The sequence below is a fragment of the Mauremys mutica genome, chromosome 13 (genome assembly GCF_020497125.1).
Source record: "Mauremys mutica isolate MM-2020 ecotype Southern chromosome 13, ASM2049712v1, whole genome shotgun sequence".
NCBI classification, from domain to species: Eukaryota; Metazoa; Chordata; order Testudines; family Geoemydidae; genus Mauremys; species Mauremys mutica.
The window spans coordinates 50,861,014-50,876,584 of NC_059084.1; the positions used below are offsets into that span (position 1 = coordinate 50,861,014).

The following is a 15,571-nucleotide window of genomic DNA, read 5'->3' on the forward strand; positions in this document are numbered from 1 at the left end:
ATGAGAGAACTGCTGAAGGCGAACCCGGAGGCTTTGCAGGAGAGGCGGAGAGAGTCTCCGGGCTTTTTCACATCCCCTCCAGACTCCACCAGCTGCACCTGAGGCCTGGCCTCTGCAAATACAGATTTGTTTAGACCCCCGATTCAATCAAACCCAGGAACCCGGAGGGGAGGACGCTTTGTACTTTAATAGTTACCTGGGAGAACTGTCAGAGTGAGAATTAAGTTCAGCCAAAATCTCATCTTCCTGGGTTTTGTGTAAGAAATTCCGAGGGGAGGAGTGAAAGTGAGAATGTGGGAAAACCCGCGTCTTCTTCTGGGAGGAGCTGCGGGGCCTGAGACGTGTCAGGATTTAAACAGGGTGATTAGCTCTGGATTTGCATAGACACCCCTTCATATAAGAGAGAGGTTCCTCTGGCTAAGCACCGTGAGCAGGGAAGGCGGGATGGATAGATAGATAGATAGATTGTAGGGGATAGATAGATGGGGTGTGGATGGGGATAGATAGACAGGAAGGAAGGAAGGATGACTGTTGATCAATGATAGATAGAGGAGGTGTACCGGGAAACAGGCATTTGGCAAGGGAATGTTAAATAGACGGTTTTATTGAGTGATGCTCAGATGATAAGGATGGAGAGTTGAATCCATAATGCGCCATGCACGATACTAGGCTCTCAGACTGCCTGGAGACGGGTTCATTGGTGAGGTTAATCGGAGTGAGACGCTGTACAGGGCAGGGAGTCGAATACATGTATAACATTAAACACACCCCTCACAGCTCTCTGGCATCGACCAATAGGGATTCGGTCCCCTTTATAGCTGTCAGAGTTTGTGTTTTCACCTACCCTGGGGAGGTTGGGGGTGGGCTCAGAATTTGTCCCTGGAGAGGAAAGAAAGAGGCAGGGACCCAACTAAGAATGTTCTGCGCTTTGCGGGAACTTGTATAAATTCCTTCACCTTGTGTAAAAGCAAAGAAGAGAGATAATAATAACAATAAAAGGGTTTGCTGCCGCTCGGCCCTTTCCCAGAACTGATCTCATCGTCACTCACAGGCCTGGGGCGCCCCCAACACCAAACCGCTTCTCTGATCACTGCAGGGAGAGGTTCTTGTCTGAGCTCAGCCCGGCTTCCCCTCAGTGTGTCTCTCGCACAGTAATAGCGGGCGGTGTCCTCGGGCTTCAGGCAGGTCATTTGCAGATACACCTCACTCTTGGAATTATCCCGGGAGATGGTGAATCGGCCTTTGACGGAATCAAGGTAGTATGTACTACTCCCACCGGAGTTTATAGCAGCGACCCATTCAAGTCCCTTCCCGGGAGACTGGCGGACCCAGTCCATCCAGTAGCTGCTGAAGGTGAACCCGGAGGCTTTGCAGGAGAGGCGGAGAGAGTCTCCGGGCTTTTTCACATCCCCTCCGGATTCCAGCAGCGCCTGGGACCGGACACCTGGGAATAAAGACAGGTCATTAATATCGGTATAAAAACAGCGGTAACACAATATTCTTTAACTCTGCCCGTTATTCAGAGGAGGAAAATACCTTCCAAAGCGGCTACAGCGAAAATTACAAAGAGGAAAAATCTCATTTTCCTGGGTGCTGGAGGGGAAAGTTCTCAGGGACTGGCTGGTCACTGCACAGACCCAGGGGCTGCGGATTGTGTCTCCGGGTGCAGCCTGGGCAGAGAGAGGCACAGATTTAAACAGAAAAGTGTGTCCCTAATTTGCATGTCCCCGCTTTATAAGAGACACACACTCCTGCTGCCAGTGATCTGAGTGACTCGCCCTAGGGCTCCGGGTGCGAGAATCAGACTGTCCCGTCCTGTGTCTGTGCAGCGCCGGGCACAGGGCGCTGGGATCCTCCTGACACTTTTGGACCCCTGGGAGGAATGACCAGCTCCCTCCAGGGACTGGATTTCCTCACCCAGGAAGTGAGGGCCTGGCTATTGCGAGGTGATATTGCGGGGGGGGGCTCAGCTCTGGAGCCCCGTCCCATGCGCAGAGGGGCCATGTAATGTCTGGTCAGTGGGGCCCGTGTCTGGCGAGGCTTCAGGCAGCACTGAAGGGAGATTGTTATTCACGATGGATATTTATATTCGTGTCCACACTTCTGTTCCCATTCAGACTCCACTTCCCATTTATACAGGGATTCTTTAAAATAAAACTGAACACAAATCAGTGTCTTTGTGTTGGCTGTTGCGTTTGATTCCTGTCTTTTCTAAAATGAGGCCATTTTAAGAGCCAAACGCAATGTTAACCCGCTGTCGGTTTTGGTGATGGGCTTTGTCACTCTGGTCTAGTCTCTCACACAGTGATACCGGGCGGTGTGTTCCGCTCTCCTGCTGCTCCTTTGTAAATACAGAGGGTTGCTATTGTCTCGAGAATCAACGAACCGCCCTTTCGCTGAATCGCTGCAATGAGAACAATTTCGTGAATACTGCGCCCTGGAGACCCGCTGCAGACACTTCCCAGGAACCTGATGGACCCAGCGCTGAAGTGGAACCCGGAGACTTTCCAAGAGAGGCGGAGAAAGGGGAGAAAGGGAATGAGGGAAATTGACGGAGGCGATTTCTGATCCATTAGCTGTTATCTCTGAAAAGTGTCTGGGAGACAGGGGAGAGTCCGGAAGACTGGGAAAGGGCAAATCTAGTGCCCGCCTGTCTAAAAAGGGAAATAAAGGCAACCCAGGCAGTTACAGACCAGACAGCTTCACTTCGGTACCGGGTAAGATACTGGAGCAAATAATTAAGGAATCAATTTGCAAACACCTAGAAGACAATAAGGTGATAAGTAATAGCCAGCTTGGATTTGTCAAGAACAAATCATGTCAACCCAACCTGACAGCTTTCACTGACAGGGTAACAAGCCTTGTTGATGGTGGAGGAAGGGGTAGATGTGGTATATCTAGACTTTAGTAAGGATTTTGATACCGTCTCGCATGATCTTCTCATTAAGAAACTAGGGAAATACAACCTAGATGGAGCTACTATAAGGTGGGTGCAGAACTGGTTCGACAACCATTCCCAGAGAGTAATTATCAATAATTCACCATCAGGCTGGAATGGCAGAACGAGTGGGGTTCCACAGGGATCAGTTCTTGGTCAGGTTCTTTTCAATGTTTTCATAAGCGATTTAGATCATGGCATAGAGAGGACACTTGTAGAGTTTTCAGATGGTACCAAGCTGGGAGGGGTTGCAAGTGCTTTGGAGGATAGGGTGAAAGTTTAAAATTATCTGGACAAACTGGAGAAATGGTCTGAAGTAAATAGGATGAAATTCAATAAGGACAAACCTAGGACTAACCTAATTGCCTTCTATGATGAGATAACCAGCTCTTTGGATGAGGGGAAAGCAGTGGATGTGCTATTTCTGGACTTTAGCAAAGCTTTTGATACAGTCTCCCACAATATTCTTGATAGCAAGTTAAAGAAGTATGGGCTGGATGAATGGACGGTAAAGTGGATAGAAAACTGGCTAGATGGTCGGGCTCAATGGGTAGTGATCAATGATTACATGTCTAGTTGGCAGCCGGTATCAAGTGGAGTGCCCCAAGGGTCGGTGCTGGGGCCGGTTTTGTTCAATATCTTCATTAATGATCTGGAGGATGGTGTGGACTGCACCCTTAGCAAGTTTGCAGATGACACTAAACTGGGAGGAGTGGTTGATACGCTGGAGGGTAGGGATAGGATACAGAGGGACCTAGACAAATTAGAGGATTGGGCCAAAAGAAATATGATGAGGTTCAACAAGGAGAAGTGCAGAGTCCTGCACTTAGGATGGAAGAATCCCATGCACTGCTACAGACTAGGGACCGAATGGCTGGGCAGCAGTTCTGCAGAAAAGGACCTAGGGGTTACGGTGGACGAAAAGCTGAATATGAGTCAACAGTGTGCCCTTGTTGCCAGGAACGCTAATGGCATTTTGGGTTGTATAAGTAGGGGCATTTCCAGCAGATCGAGGGATGTGATCATTCCCCTCTACTCAGCACTGGTGAGGCCTCATTTGGAGTACTGTGTCCAGTTTTGGGCCCCACACTACAAGAAGGATGTGGATAAATTGGAGAGAGTCCAGCGGAGGGCAACAAAAATGATTAGGGGGCTGGGGCACATGACTTATGAGGAGAGGCCAGGGCCGGGTCCAGACCCCAGTGCGCCAAGCAGGCGCGTGGGGCAGCATTGTCCTGGCAGGGCAGCATTTGGCTCCAGCGGACCTTCCGCAGTCATGCCTGTGGAGGGTCCCCTCTTCCCGGGGCTCAGCTTGAGATCCCGCCGCCATGACTGCGGCGGGTGCGCTGGTCCCGCGGCTCGGACGGAGCTCCAGCAGGCATGCCTGCGGATGCTCCACCAGAGCCGCGGGACCACGGGACCGCCTGCAGGCACTTCTGCCCCAGCCGCGGGACCAGGGAAGGGTGGCGCAAGCAGCGCGGCATGCCGCCCTGCTTGGGGCAGCGGAATTTCTAGAGCCGCCCCTGGGAGAGGCTGAGGGAACTGAGATTGTTTAGCCTGCAGAAGAGAAGAATGAGGGGGGATTTGACAGCTGCTTTCCACTACCTGAAAGGGGGTTCCAAAGAGGATGGATCTAGACTGTTCTCAATGGTAGAAGATGACAGAACAAGGAGTAATGGTCTCAAGTTGCAGAGGGGGAGGTTTAGGTTGGACATTAGGAAAACCTTTTTCACTAGTAGGGTGGTGAAGAACTGGAATGGGTTACCTAGGGAGGTGGTGGAATCTCCTTCCTTAGAGGTTTTTAAGGTCAGGCTTGACAAAGCCCTGGCTGGGATGATATAGCTGGGTTTGGTCCTGCTTTGAGCAGGGGGTTGGACTAGATGACCTCCTGAGGTCCCTTCCAACCCTGAGATGCTATGATTCTATGATTCTATGAAATACGAAGTACTCCACTTAGGAAGGAACAATCAGTTGCACACATACAGAATGGGAAATGACTGCCTAGGAAGGAGTACGGCAGAAAGGGATCTAGGGATCATAGTGGACCACAAGCTAAATATGCGTCAACAGTGTAACTCTGTTGCGAAAAAAAAAAAGCAAAGAAGAAGCAAACATCATTGTGGGATGTATTAGCAGGAGTGCTGTAAGCAAGACAGAGAACTAATTCTTCCAGGCTACTCTGTGCTGATTACCACCTGCTAGACCGATAGTACATGTGCCCCATAAACTCCAGCCCTTTCCCCAGAGGCCGCCGGACCCAGTTCCAGGTGGCGCTGGTGCTAGAAACTGAGTCTCCAGAGATGGTGGAGGTAAATTTCAGGGACTCTCCTGGCTTCACCGCCCCCACCTCAGACTCCTGCAGCTGCACCTGGGAGAGGACGCCTGGAAAGGGAAACCATAAATGAGTCTTATCCCCTGGGGGAGGAGCAAGTCTGAAAATACCCCCCCCCCCAGCCTGAACTGAAGGGAGTTAGGTTCCCATCACCCACTGACTTCTTTGGGATCCAGGCTCTTCATTCCTTTACCTCCCCCGCCCCATTGACAATCTGGGCCTCTGGAATTAATCCAGCAGCAAATCTCCCCACAGGCACGGAGGCCCAGCCAGGGTCGGAAGATCAATAGCAAGTGGGTGAAGGTGGAACATGTCCCCAGCAGGCAGGACCGGGCAGTTCTGTGTCTGGGGAGAGACCGAGGCCCCTAGAATCAGGGGGTTTGTATTTAAATCGCCGGAAGCAGGAGTTTGCATGCGGGTTTCACAGCGTGGGTATAAAAGATGACCGGGTGTGAACCCTGCATACACACGGGGATCTCTGGCTGCGCTCGAGGCCATGAACTGACTTCCGCAAGGGGGCTGCGAAATCTGAACTGGTCTAAGCGATTTATTTGGGTGCCCAAATTCCATTCAGACCCAAGGGGGTTGGGCACCTAACTCTCACTCATATTTCTGACACATCCCAGCCACGTTCAATAGAACATTTCTTAGGGCTTGGGACCATTTGGGGAAATTAATGGAGCCTTTTCTGTGACTGCAAAGTCTGGAATTTCCAATAGCGCCCAAGGGAGTTAGGAACAATCTCCAGTGCACATTCAGTTGGCTATAGGCGCCCTTCGATCCTGCTGCAATTCCAGGCTCTAAAGAGTTTCGTTCTCCAGGCAGGATTCTCAGCCTGGCGAGCAGAACGCCGAGCTTCACTGACTGAAATGGGCTTTGGATCTGGGCCCAGCCTGGCAGAGTTACCTTTGCTGCCTTCACAGCCCAGTAACTTCACTAGAATAGGTGGATATTCCCTCTCCCCTTCTGACAGATGTTTCATGGATCAGCCCCGCTACCTATCAGGTTATCACCCTGCTGGCCTTACAGTCATCAGCCCTTTTGTGAAACATTCACACCGGCTCATGTCCGGAGATTATTATTATTATTATTATTATTATTATTATAGTTTAAATTACTCTTCTGGTTTCTGGTTTCAGTCTACCAATTAACTTTCACTGTCACAGTAAGAATAAATGTCTTTCTTGTTACTGTTTTCATCAATATTCTGGACCCACTTTACATCCTTGATCCTTTTCCTTTTCTTCTTTGTCATTTTTCTTGCTGTTTGTTTTCCTCCTACAGATACAACATCCAGAACTATACTAGGCATTTTACAAAACAACTAAACCATTATTCCAGTATCTATCAATTAATCTAATCTATCTATCTATCTATCTATCTATCTATCTATCGAAGATACATATTTATGGATAGACACCCCCCCTCCTCTCTCTCTCTCTCTCTCTCTCTCTCTCTCTCTCTCTTTGCCATTTGATAACGACTGGATGTATTCACATATTTAATGGTGAAACGCTTGGAAGTCATATATGTTTAATTAAGCGGGTTGCTTTTTTTTTCCAGGGGATCTGGAGTGTGTCACTGAATCTCGTGATTCCTCTTTCTGCAGTATCATGTTGAGAGGGGAAAAATTAAGAAGCTGTGTTTGACCACTCTGTTTTCGTTTTCGCCTGTCCTGCATTTTCTTTCCATTTACAGGGAGTTTAGTTGGGGGAACCTCGTTGCTCTGAGTTAATCTGACCTCACTGCACTGCTCAGAATCCGCTTCCCCTTTTTGTACGAGTCCCTGCTTTGCTCTGTGTCACTGTGTAGCTCCTGGCGCAGTAATAGGTGCCGCTGTCTCCGGCTTCCATGCCTCTCATTTCCAAATACACCTCGCTTTTAGAGGTGTCCCTCGAGATGGTCAGTCGGTTTTTCAGAGACTCCTGGTAATATTTGTCATCATCCCAATACACAGTGGATAACCACTCCAGGCCTTTCCCCGGGGGCTGTCGAACCCAGCTCACTCCATACCCGTACTCAGTGAGAGAGAATCCAGACACGGAGCAGGTCAGTCTCAGGGTCTGTGAGGGCTTCACCTGGGCTGCTCCGGTCTGCAGCAGTGTAACCTGGGAACGGACACCTGCAAAGAGCAAGGAGAAATCTCAGTCAGAGAGATGACGGCAGCGGGATCGGTAGAGAGGGGAGCTGCTCCCTCCTATCGTACTTACATGCTGCAATAGCAAAGAGAAGGAGAGAGAGAAGCAAAGTTTTCATCTTCCCTCCTGGAAATCAGCTAGGGACAGGCACGAAGAGCCCAAGGGAGTGACACAGATTTGACTTTTGCAGGGACCGCTGAAATAAAGAACGGAAATATTCTATTCTTAAGAGGAAGCAAAATATTCACTTGCCTACCCCGCCCTCTTATGCAAAGCTCGGGTAAATTACTTCTCTCCGTAGTCCTCATAAATGTGGCACCTGCCTAGTGGTTATCAGTTAAAGGCTCGTGTGGATGAGACACATTATTATCTAGGTGTGTCCTAGAAACCGGAAGCAAGTTCACTGCCCCATTGTGCTAGGCGCTGCACAGATACATAGTCAAAGCGAGTCAGTCCCCTGGTAAGGTGCTACATCTTTAACCCGTATATGATTATGAGACGCTTGGACACGTGGGTGAGTCAACGGTAGAGACACAATTTATAATTATTGTCATTACCAGAAATGTCTATTAGGATCTTCAGCATAGCACGGGCAGTGGTGATGCTGACGATGCTACCGAGGCGAAGCAGTCCGGTCTGTTAGGATGGAGCATTAGGCCGGGACTCAGGAGACTTGGATTCGGTTCCTGCCTTTGCCCTGGTCTGCTGGGTGACAGTGAGCCGGTCCCGTCTCCTCCTTGTACCTCAGTTTCCCCATCTGTAATAAATGGGGCTAATGATACTTACCTCTCCTTAAAAAGAGCTTTTAGATCTGATGAAAAGCAGCTACTACCACTGCTAGGAAGAGAAATGCCCGCGGTGTTTGTCCCTGAGCACAGCTGTAAGGAATGTGCACCCGGTAACCTGCTGTCATTTCTAACTTGTGCTAGACAAATGTGGAGGAGGATCAAAAGTGAAGGGTGAAGCAATTTAGGAAAACGTACGAGAGACCCGAGCACCCAAACAATTCAGTCTGGGACATGCCAACGGTCTGGCTCCCAAACCCCTTGTGAGAGAACATTGATCTATTTACTATCCGGGTGGTTCTTTACTTTGTCCATTTCTCTGTAGCGACAGTGCCCCCTACTGATTAAACACACGACACTTACCATACAAAATATTTTTTCCAGATATGGTTGGAGTGTAATTTCTTTTTCTTTCTTTCTTTCTTTCTTTCTTTCTTTCTTTCTTTCTTTCTTTCTTTCTTTCTTTCTTTCTTTCTTTCTTTCTTTCAACCAGTCATTCAGTAAAGACTTGTTTTATTTGATTATTTCATGGTAAAAAACCAACAATTTGGCGGTTGTATACCTCAAATCACGCTGGTTGCTTTTTCCCGGCTATGTGGTGTGTTTCACTGAATCTCGCCATTCCTCTCTCTGAGTTCTCCCTGTAGTCCTCATATATAAGATGCTGAGCTAATAGTAACGGGTTAGTGTATCATGCGGGGGGTGATATGGATTATTATTGCAGGCTGGCTTAGAAATCCAAAGGAAGTGATAACTCTGAGTGCTCGAGAGACGTGACCCAGCATCCTTCAGCATTCGCTAGGAAAGGTGGACTTGGTCCCCCGTGAATAAGGGCGGATGGATTTGATGGCCTTTCCACACCTACTTTTCCATGATTGCATGGATCCCATGATTCTCGGCCCCATATAGATCGGCTGGATTTCAGAAATGACATCTGCTGGGGAACTAAAGATAGTTAAAACCCGGGCAGACTGTGAAGAGCTACAAAAGGAAATTTCAAAACTGGGTGACTGGGCAACAAAATGGCTGGTGAAATTTAATGTTGATTTCTTCAAAGTAATGCATGTTGGAAAGCACAATCCCAACTATACATACAAAATGATGGGGTCTAAATTAGCTGTTATCATTCAAGAAAGAGATCCTGGAGTCATTGTGGGTAGTTCTCTGAAAACATCCACTCAATATGCAGCCGCAGTCAAAAAAGGAACAGAATGCTGGGAATAATTAAGAAAGGGATAGAAAATAGGACAGAAAATATCATGTTGCCTCCAGATAAATCCATGGTATGCCCATATCTTGAATACTGCGTGCAGATGTGGTTGCCCCATCTCAAAAAAATATATTGGCATTGGAAAAAGTTCAAAAAAGGGCAACAAAAATAACTAGGATTATGGAACGGCTTCTGTATGAGGAAAGATTAATAAAACTGGAACTTTTCAGGTTAGAAAAGAGATGGCTAAGGAGAGATATGTTTGAAGTCTATAAAATCACGACTGGTGTAGAGAAAGTAGATAAGGACATGTGGTTTACTACTTCTCATAACACAAGAACTAGAGATCACCCATTGAAATTAATAGGCAGCATGTTTAAAACAAATAAAAGGACGTATTTCTTTATACAACACAGTCAACCTGTGGAACTCTTTGCCAGAGGTTGTTGTGAAGGCCTCCTATATAGCCATAGATTTCAGAGCACTTTACGAAGCAGATGAGCAGCGTTATAACGATATTTCACATGAGGAAACTGAGGCACGTAGCAGTGAAGTGACTGACCCAAGATTACCCAGGAAATAGGTAGCAGAACTGGAAGTAAATTTTAGCTCTTTTAAATCTCAATTTGGTGCTTACCCTATGGACACCTACAATGTACAGTGCAGTAAAGCCAGTAGACCAGCTATGTAAACGGGCTATTTTTCACTCCGTGTTAGGTCTGATTCCCTTATCAGTTGCTGAGTGTAAATCTGGAATAAATCTGTTTAGTTCAGGGCAGTGACCCCGGATTTAGACCAATGTAACTGAGGGCAGAATTTGGCTGAATCTTTTCAATTCCAGTCTTTTCTCCTTTGACACACTCAGAAATTGTCAGAAGGCTTTTTCAGGGTGTGTATTTGCATGTGTGTTTTTGTTCGTGTATCTTAGTGTAAGTGCTTGAAGGTGTGGATGTGTGTGTGGGGGGGGTGCTTGTATGATTGTATGTCTGTGATTGTGTGTCTGTGTAGGTGTGAACACGGCTCATAGGAGCTCTTAGCGGGGCAATGTCTGACGTACAGAGCAACTCCAGGGTGACTCTTTAAAACTCACTTAGAAATGCCCTTTACCCTCAACTATTTATAACCCAGGGACCGACATTCCTTCCCCGGCCCCTTTCTCTGCGATGCTCCCATGACCGAGTTCTGTGCAGTCTGCGGCGCGCTAGCGCCCCCAGGCGGAGAACTTCCTCTGCAGCTGCCAGGCAGGTTTTTGTCTGAGCTCAGCCCGGCTTCCCCTCGCTGTGTCTCTCGCGCAGTAATACACGGCGGTGTCCTCGGGCTTCAGGCCGGGCATTTGCAGGTAGAAGCTGGTGCTGTCCTTGGAGGCTGTGAATCAGCCCTGGATGGAGGAGGCGTAGTGCTTGTCTGAGGGACCATAGTAGTTGACCAGCCACTCCAGCCCCTTCCCGGGCTCCTGTCTGATCCAGCCCATCCAGGTGCTGCTCAGAGCGAAACCGCTGGTGGCACATTGCAGCGTATGGGACTCTCCGGGCTTCTTCAGCGCTGGCCCCGACTGGGTCAGAACCACCTGGGAGCGGGCCCCTGGGGGAGAAGGGAAAATTTGTAAATAAAATCTAAAAGCAGCAGCGGATTGAACGAGCGCATTTAAGTCAAAAAGGGAACAATGAGCCACATATTTCCAGTAAAGCCCCTGAGAGCACAGAGTAAAGGTAGGTTATAAATCACTCCCATTGCAGCACCGTCCATATAATAATCCCTTGGACTTTATATGGGTTGACTGGGGAGGAAAATACCTTCCAAAGCCGCAGCAGCGAAAACTAAGAGGAGCCAAAGTCTCATTGTCCCTGGTGCTGTAATGGAAAGTTCTCAGGGGATTGATTGGCAGGTCACTGCGCAGACCCAGGGGCTGCGGATTGTGTGTCCGGGTGCAGCCTGGGCAGAGAGAGGCTCAGATTTAAACAGGAACCCACCACCCTCGTTTGCATATCCCGCTCCTTGTGACACATAAAACCTCCGCGCTGAAAGAGCCCAATTCACCTGCCTAGAGATTCAGAGAGGGGCACAAGGAAGCGAGGAAGGATCCCTCATGGGTCGGGGCTCAGCAAGGACTCTGCCTGCCCTGGGGTTTGCTGCTCTGTCACAGATTTCCTGTGTCTCCCGGGGCAAGTCACTGGGATCCGGATTGTTCTGGGTATTGAGGCATCGAGGGGGATTTTCCAATGCACCGAGGCGCCCAACTCCCATCGGTGCGCCTCAGTTCTCAGGCTGTGAAATGGGGATAACGGGACTTTCCTGCCTCATCTGGGTGCAGTTAATTATAAAAAATAATACTTGCTACTCCAAGCTTGTATTAAACTCCCAATGTTACAGCTCTTCTGTGACCTTGGCTTGGTAAGCACCGCCACCACCAAATTGCAACTCCCCAAAACAAACAAACAAACAAACAAACAACAACACAACCTTGGACCCAGGAAGGAGCACGTGGGAATTCCTCCTTGTGGGATACCCTCCAGCCCTTTCACACACACCCCAAGAGCTGAGAGAGAAAACAAAGGACATGAACTGTTGCCACCAGCTAATCAAACAGCATTTGTACAAACCTCTTAGAACAGAAAAATCCAAATCCTGTTCTTTAAAAAGGTGAAGTTTATTAAAAACAAAACACAAGAAAATAATCTGGAACTTAAGATTTTGCTAGATTTTAAAAGAGCAATTCCCCAAATAGCTTTCCTGGGGGTTCAGCTTAAAGGTTACAAGCAAACAAATGCATCTGGGGTTAGCACAGAGGAGCTCCACAAGCCCAAAGAAAGAGATAAACCTGATGGCGTCTATCTAAACATTCCCGATCACTACCTGATTCAAACCACACAACATTCCTGCTCCATGTCCCTGCAGCCCAGAGAGACCAACAGACAAAGGGAAACTTTCTTTCCCAATTTCAAAAACTTCTATGCTTCCCGTTGGCTCTTTTGGTCAGGTGTCCTTGGAGTTAGAGGAGAAATTGCTCTGGGGACTGGCTAGTAACTTCACAGAGCCAGGGGATGGATATTCATTCCCATGAGAAAACAGCTGGCTGGGTGCAATGATTAACTTAGGCAATGTCTAGTATAAGGAAAGCGTCTCACATTCTTTCAGAGCCTGACGCAAAACCCTTCCCAACCCCTCGGAAACCCTCCTGTTGAGTGCAAGGCGAGCTGTGTCAGGCCCTGTGTTCATAACCCTCAGGCAGCAAGTTGTTAGTTGTTTCTTGAAATACCAATTGAAAATGTCTTCACCGGAGGCAATGGATTTATCACTAGAACAGAGCTAATTACGATGAAGAGGATGCTTCCCTCAGAGGATCAGCAGCTGTGACTGAAGCAGAGAACTCTCAGAAGAATGAGATTAGTAGGAGACTCCTGTCAGATTCCCAGGTATAGATAAAATACCAAATCTGACTGATCATAGTGAAACTATTTACGGGATTAGGGAATAAAGGATTTTCCCAAATATTACTAAGGTCATGAACCTCAGCCTGTCAGGGACTCAATATCATTTCTGCATGAGCTGCGTGAGACAATCCCAGTACGGAGGATGATAGTAAACCCTATTTTCTGTACAGTGGTTTTCCTCCAGACATTTCTGAGCACTCTACAAAGGAGATAAGCGGCATTATCCCCACTTTTTGCCCGAGAGGAAACTGAGGCACGTGGAAGTGAAGAGATTGGCCTTAGACCAGCCAGGAAATAAGGGGCATAGCTGGAAATAAATTCCCAGCTGTGCTGAGTCTCTGTTTGGTGCTGAGCACTATGGGAAAGTGATCTACAGACCCCCGCAATGCACCGCGCAGTAACGGGTAGGTAAAGGCAGCCGACCAGCTCTCTAAACGGGTTGCACAGATCACTTTCTGTTAGGTCAGGCTGCTCTGATTTAGTCACTAGAAATCACTTGCATCCCACGAAGTGGGTATTCACCCACGAAAGCTCATGCTGCAATACGTCTGTTAGTCTATAAGGTGTCACAGGATTCTTTGCTGCTTTTTTAGAAATCTTGAATAGTTCAATTTAGTGCCGGGGATGGGTTCCGGATTTAGGATAGTGTAACCGAGAAGAGAATTTGACTTTTCAGATCCAGTCTTTTCATTTTTATCACCCCCAGAAGTTGTCTGAAGGCTTTTTCTGTGTGCTTATTTGCACGTGTGCTTCTGCGTGTGTATCTCTGTGTGAGTGCTAGAGTGTATGGTTACGTGTGTGGGAGGGCGCTTGTATGTGTGTGTTCCGCTGTATATGGGTGAATGAAGCAACACGTGTGTGTGTGTGTGGTTGCATGTGGGTTTTTACGGGCTCAGATGTGTTGGTATATGTAAGGGCCTATAACAGAGGAATGTCTCTTAACTCGGTCCTGTCTAAAGATCATTGAAATGAACGGGTGTGTTTCCAACGCTTCATCGGAACATTTCCAGCGATACGCTGGGTGGATTCTCCTTACCGTGGGAAAACTCATTGTTTTCTGACCTGGGTGACTTGAGCAAAGACGCGTTGTTGTGGGAAGTGCGCTGTCAATGCCCCTCGGTAATGATGGAAAACCCGTGACAGTGAAAGGGGAAAAGCCTCACCGCAAGCTGCTGTTAATTCAGTGTTAGCTGGATGACGCCCTGTGTTCATACCCCTGAATCGGGAAAATTCTGGGTTATTGCTTGAAACTTCAGTGCAGGTGTTTGCAATTGGAGAAACCCCAGTGGCTTTGCAAATGAAACAGCGTGTTCAGGAAGCACAATTCCGCCTTCCTCCGGTGTGTGCAAACTGTGCCAAAACCAGGGTGTGAAAAAATCCAGTTCAGGTTCCACCTGGGTTCTATAGCTGCTTCCTGTCTTCCCCAGCCCAGTGTAAAGCAGGGTGAAGGAGGGGCATGATCGGGCTTGGCTACACTGGCACTTTACAGCGCTGCAAATTTCTCCCTAGGGGTGTGTAGGTGGAGTACCTGTGGAGGTAGAGACCTGCAGCGCTGGGAGAGCTCCACACTGGGTAGGGCGAGATCACACTCGCACTTCAAAGCTCAGGCGGCAGTGCTTTGAAGTTTTGAGTGTAGCCAGGGAAGAATCACCCCTCTGAGTGCAGCAAGTCTGAGCGCTTTAAAGCGCTAGTGTAGACAGACTCCCAGCCATGGGAGCTATTCCTCTCCTGGAGGTGGATTACCAGGAGCGCGGGGAGAGCTCTCCCAGGCTCCCCGGGACCACACTCGCACTTCAAAGCGCTGCCGGGAGCCCTCCCGCCACAGCGCGTTGAAGTTTCCGGCGTGGCCAGGCCCTAAGAGGAAAACAGATAAGATAAGAGAGGGACAAACAGATCGGGGTGAGTGAATCGCCCCTGGAGGGTGGCGGAGGAGCAGGTTGCCAGTGATGGCTTGTGGTAACTCAGCAGCCACCCGAACCCCCTTCCCGTTTCCCGTTGGACCCCCGGTCCTTGGGATTAAACCCGGTGCCGGAGCGTTTCGGCGGGGTGGATGCTCCGGGCTGTTTCACTTCAGGACCCGCCTGGGTCAGAACAACCTGCGACTGGGCCCCCGTGGGAGGGGTGAGAAGAGGGAACAGTGAGGGAAGCGGCCACAACAAACACATCCCCCGTCACCTGACGGGAGACCAAACACCCACCCCAGGCAGAAGAGACTCTACGCTGCAGTGAGACCCCCTAGCAGCGGGGCGAGGGGAGGAGCTGGTTGGGGGCACTCTGGGAGTTGGTCCCTGCAGCCCCTTGTTCTAAGCCAGGGAACCGCTCGGAAAGTGACCTGACAGTCTATGCACCGAGGCTGGGCGGAGATGAAAAAATCCAGTTCAGCCTGTGAAATGTTTGTGACCCGTTCCGGTGGAGTCTTCACCAGCAGGTTATTTACATTGTGGCTCTGGTCACCTGACAAACTGGGCTTCTGCCCCTGTTCTATACATCAGCTGTAGTAGACTGTAGACATCTGAGCTGAAACTTTCCTCTGTTCTGAAAGGGCGGGAGGCGCCGTAGAGCAGAACAGGGCCACATCCCATCTGCTTGCAGAGGTTAAACGTGGAACACAAGGTGCAGAGCAGGGGAGAATCCGGATTGTTCACCTCTAAGCGTCTGCGTGGGACTGGGAAAGTCCTGGGAAATCTGAACTAGGCCTTGTGTTTGGATCTCTGTAAACTTGCACTTTGTTATGAAT

The 15,571-nt window shown here is 48.8% G+C and overlaps 1 pseudogene and 1 gene segment (V, D, J or C); both read right to left on the bottom strand.

The window, feature by feature from the left end:
- Positions 1-5,126: 5,126 nt before the first annotated feature.
- LOC123347620 lies at positions 5,127-7,596 on the bottom strand. The segment is given in 3 exon segments: positions 5,127-5,320; positions 7,051-7,392; positions 7,481-7,596. Coding segments are annotated over 3 exon segments (582 nt in total).
- Positions 7,597-10,604: 3,008 nt separating this feature from the next.
- LOC123347621 lies at positions 10,605-11,321 on the bottom strand (annotated as a pseudogene).
- Between the last annotated feature and the right edge of the window lie 4,250 nt (positions 11,322-15,571).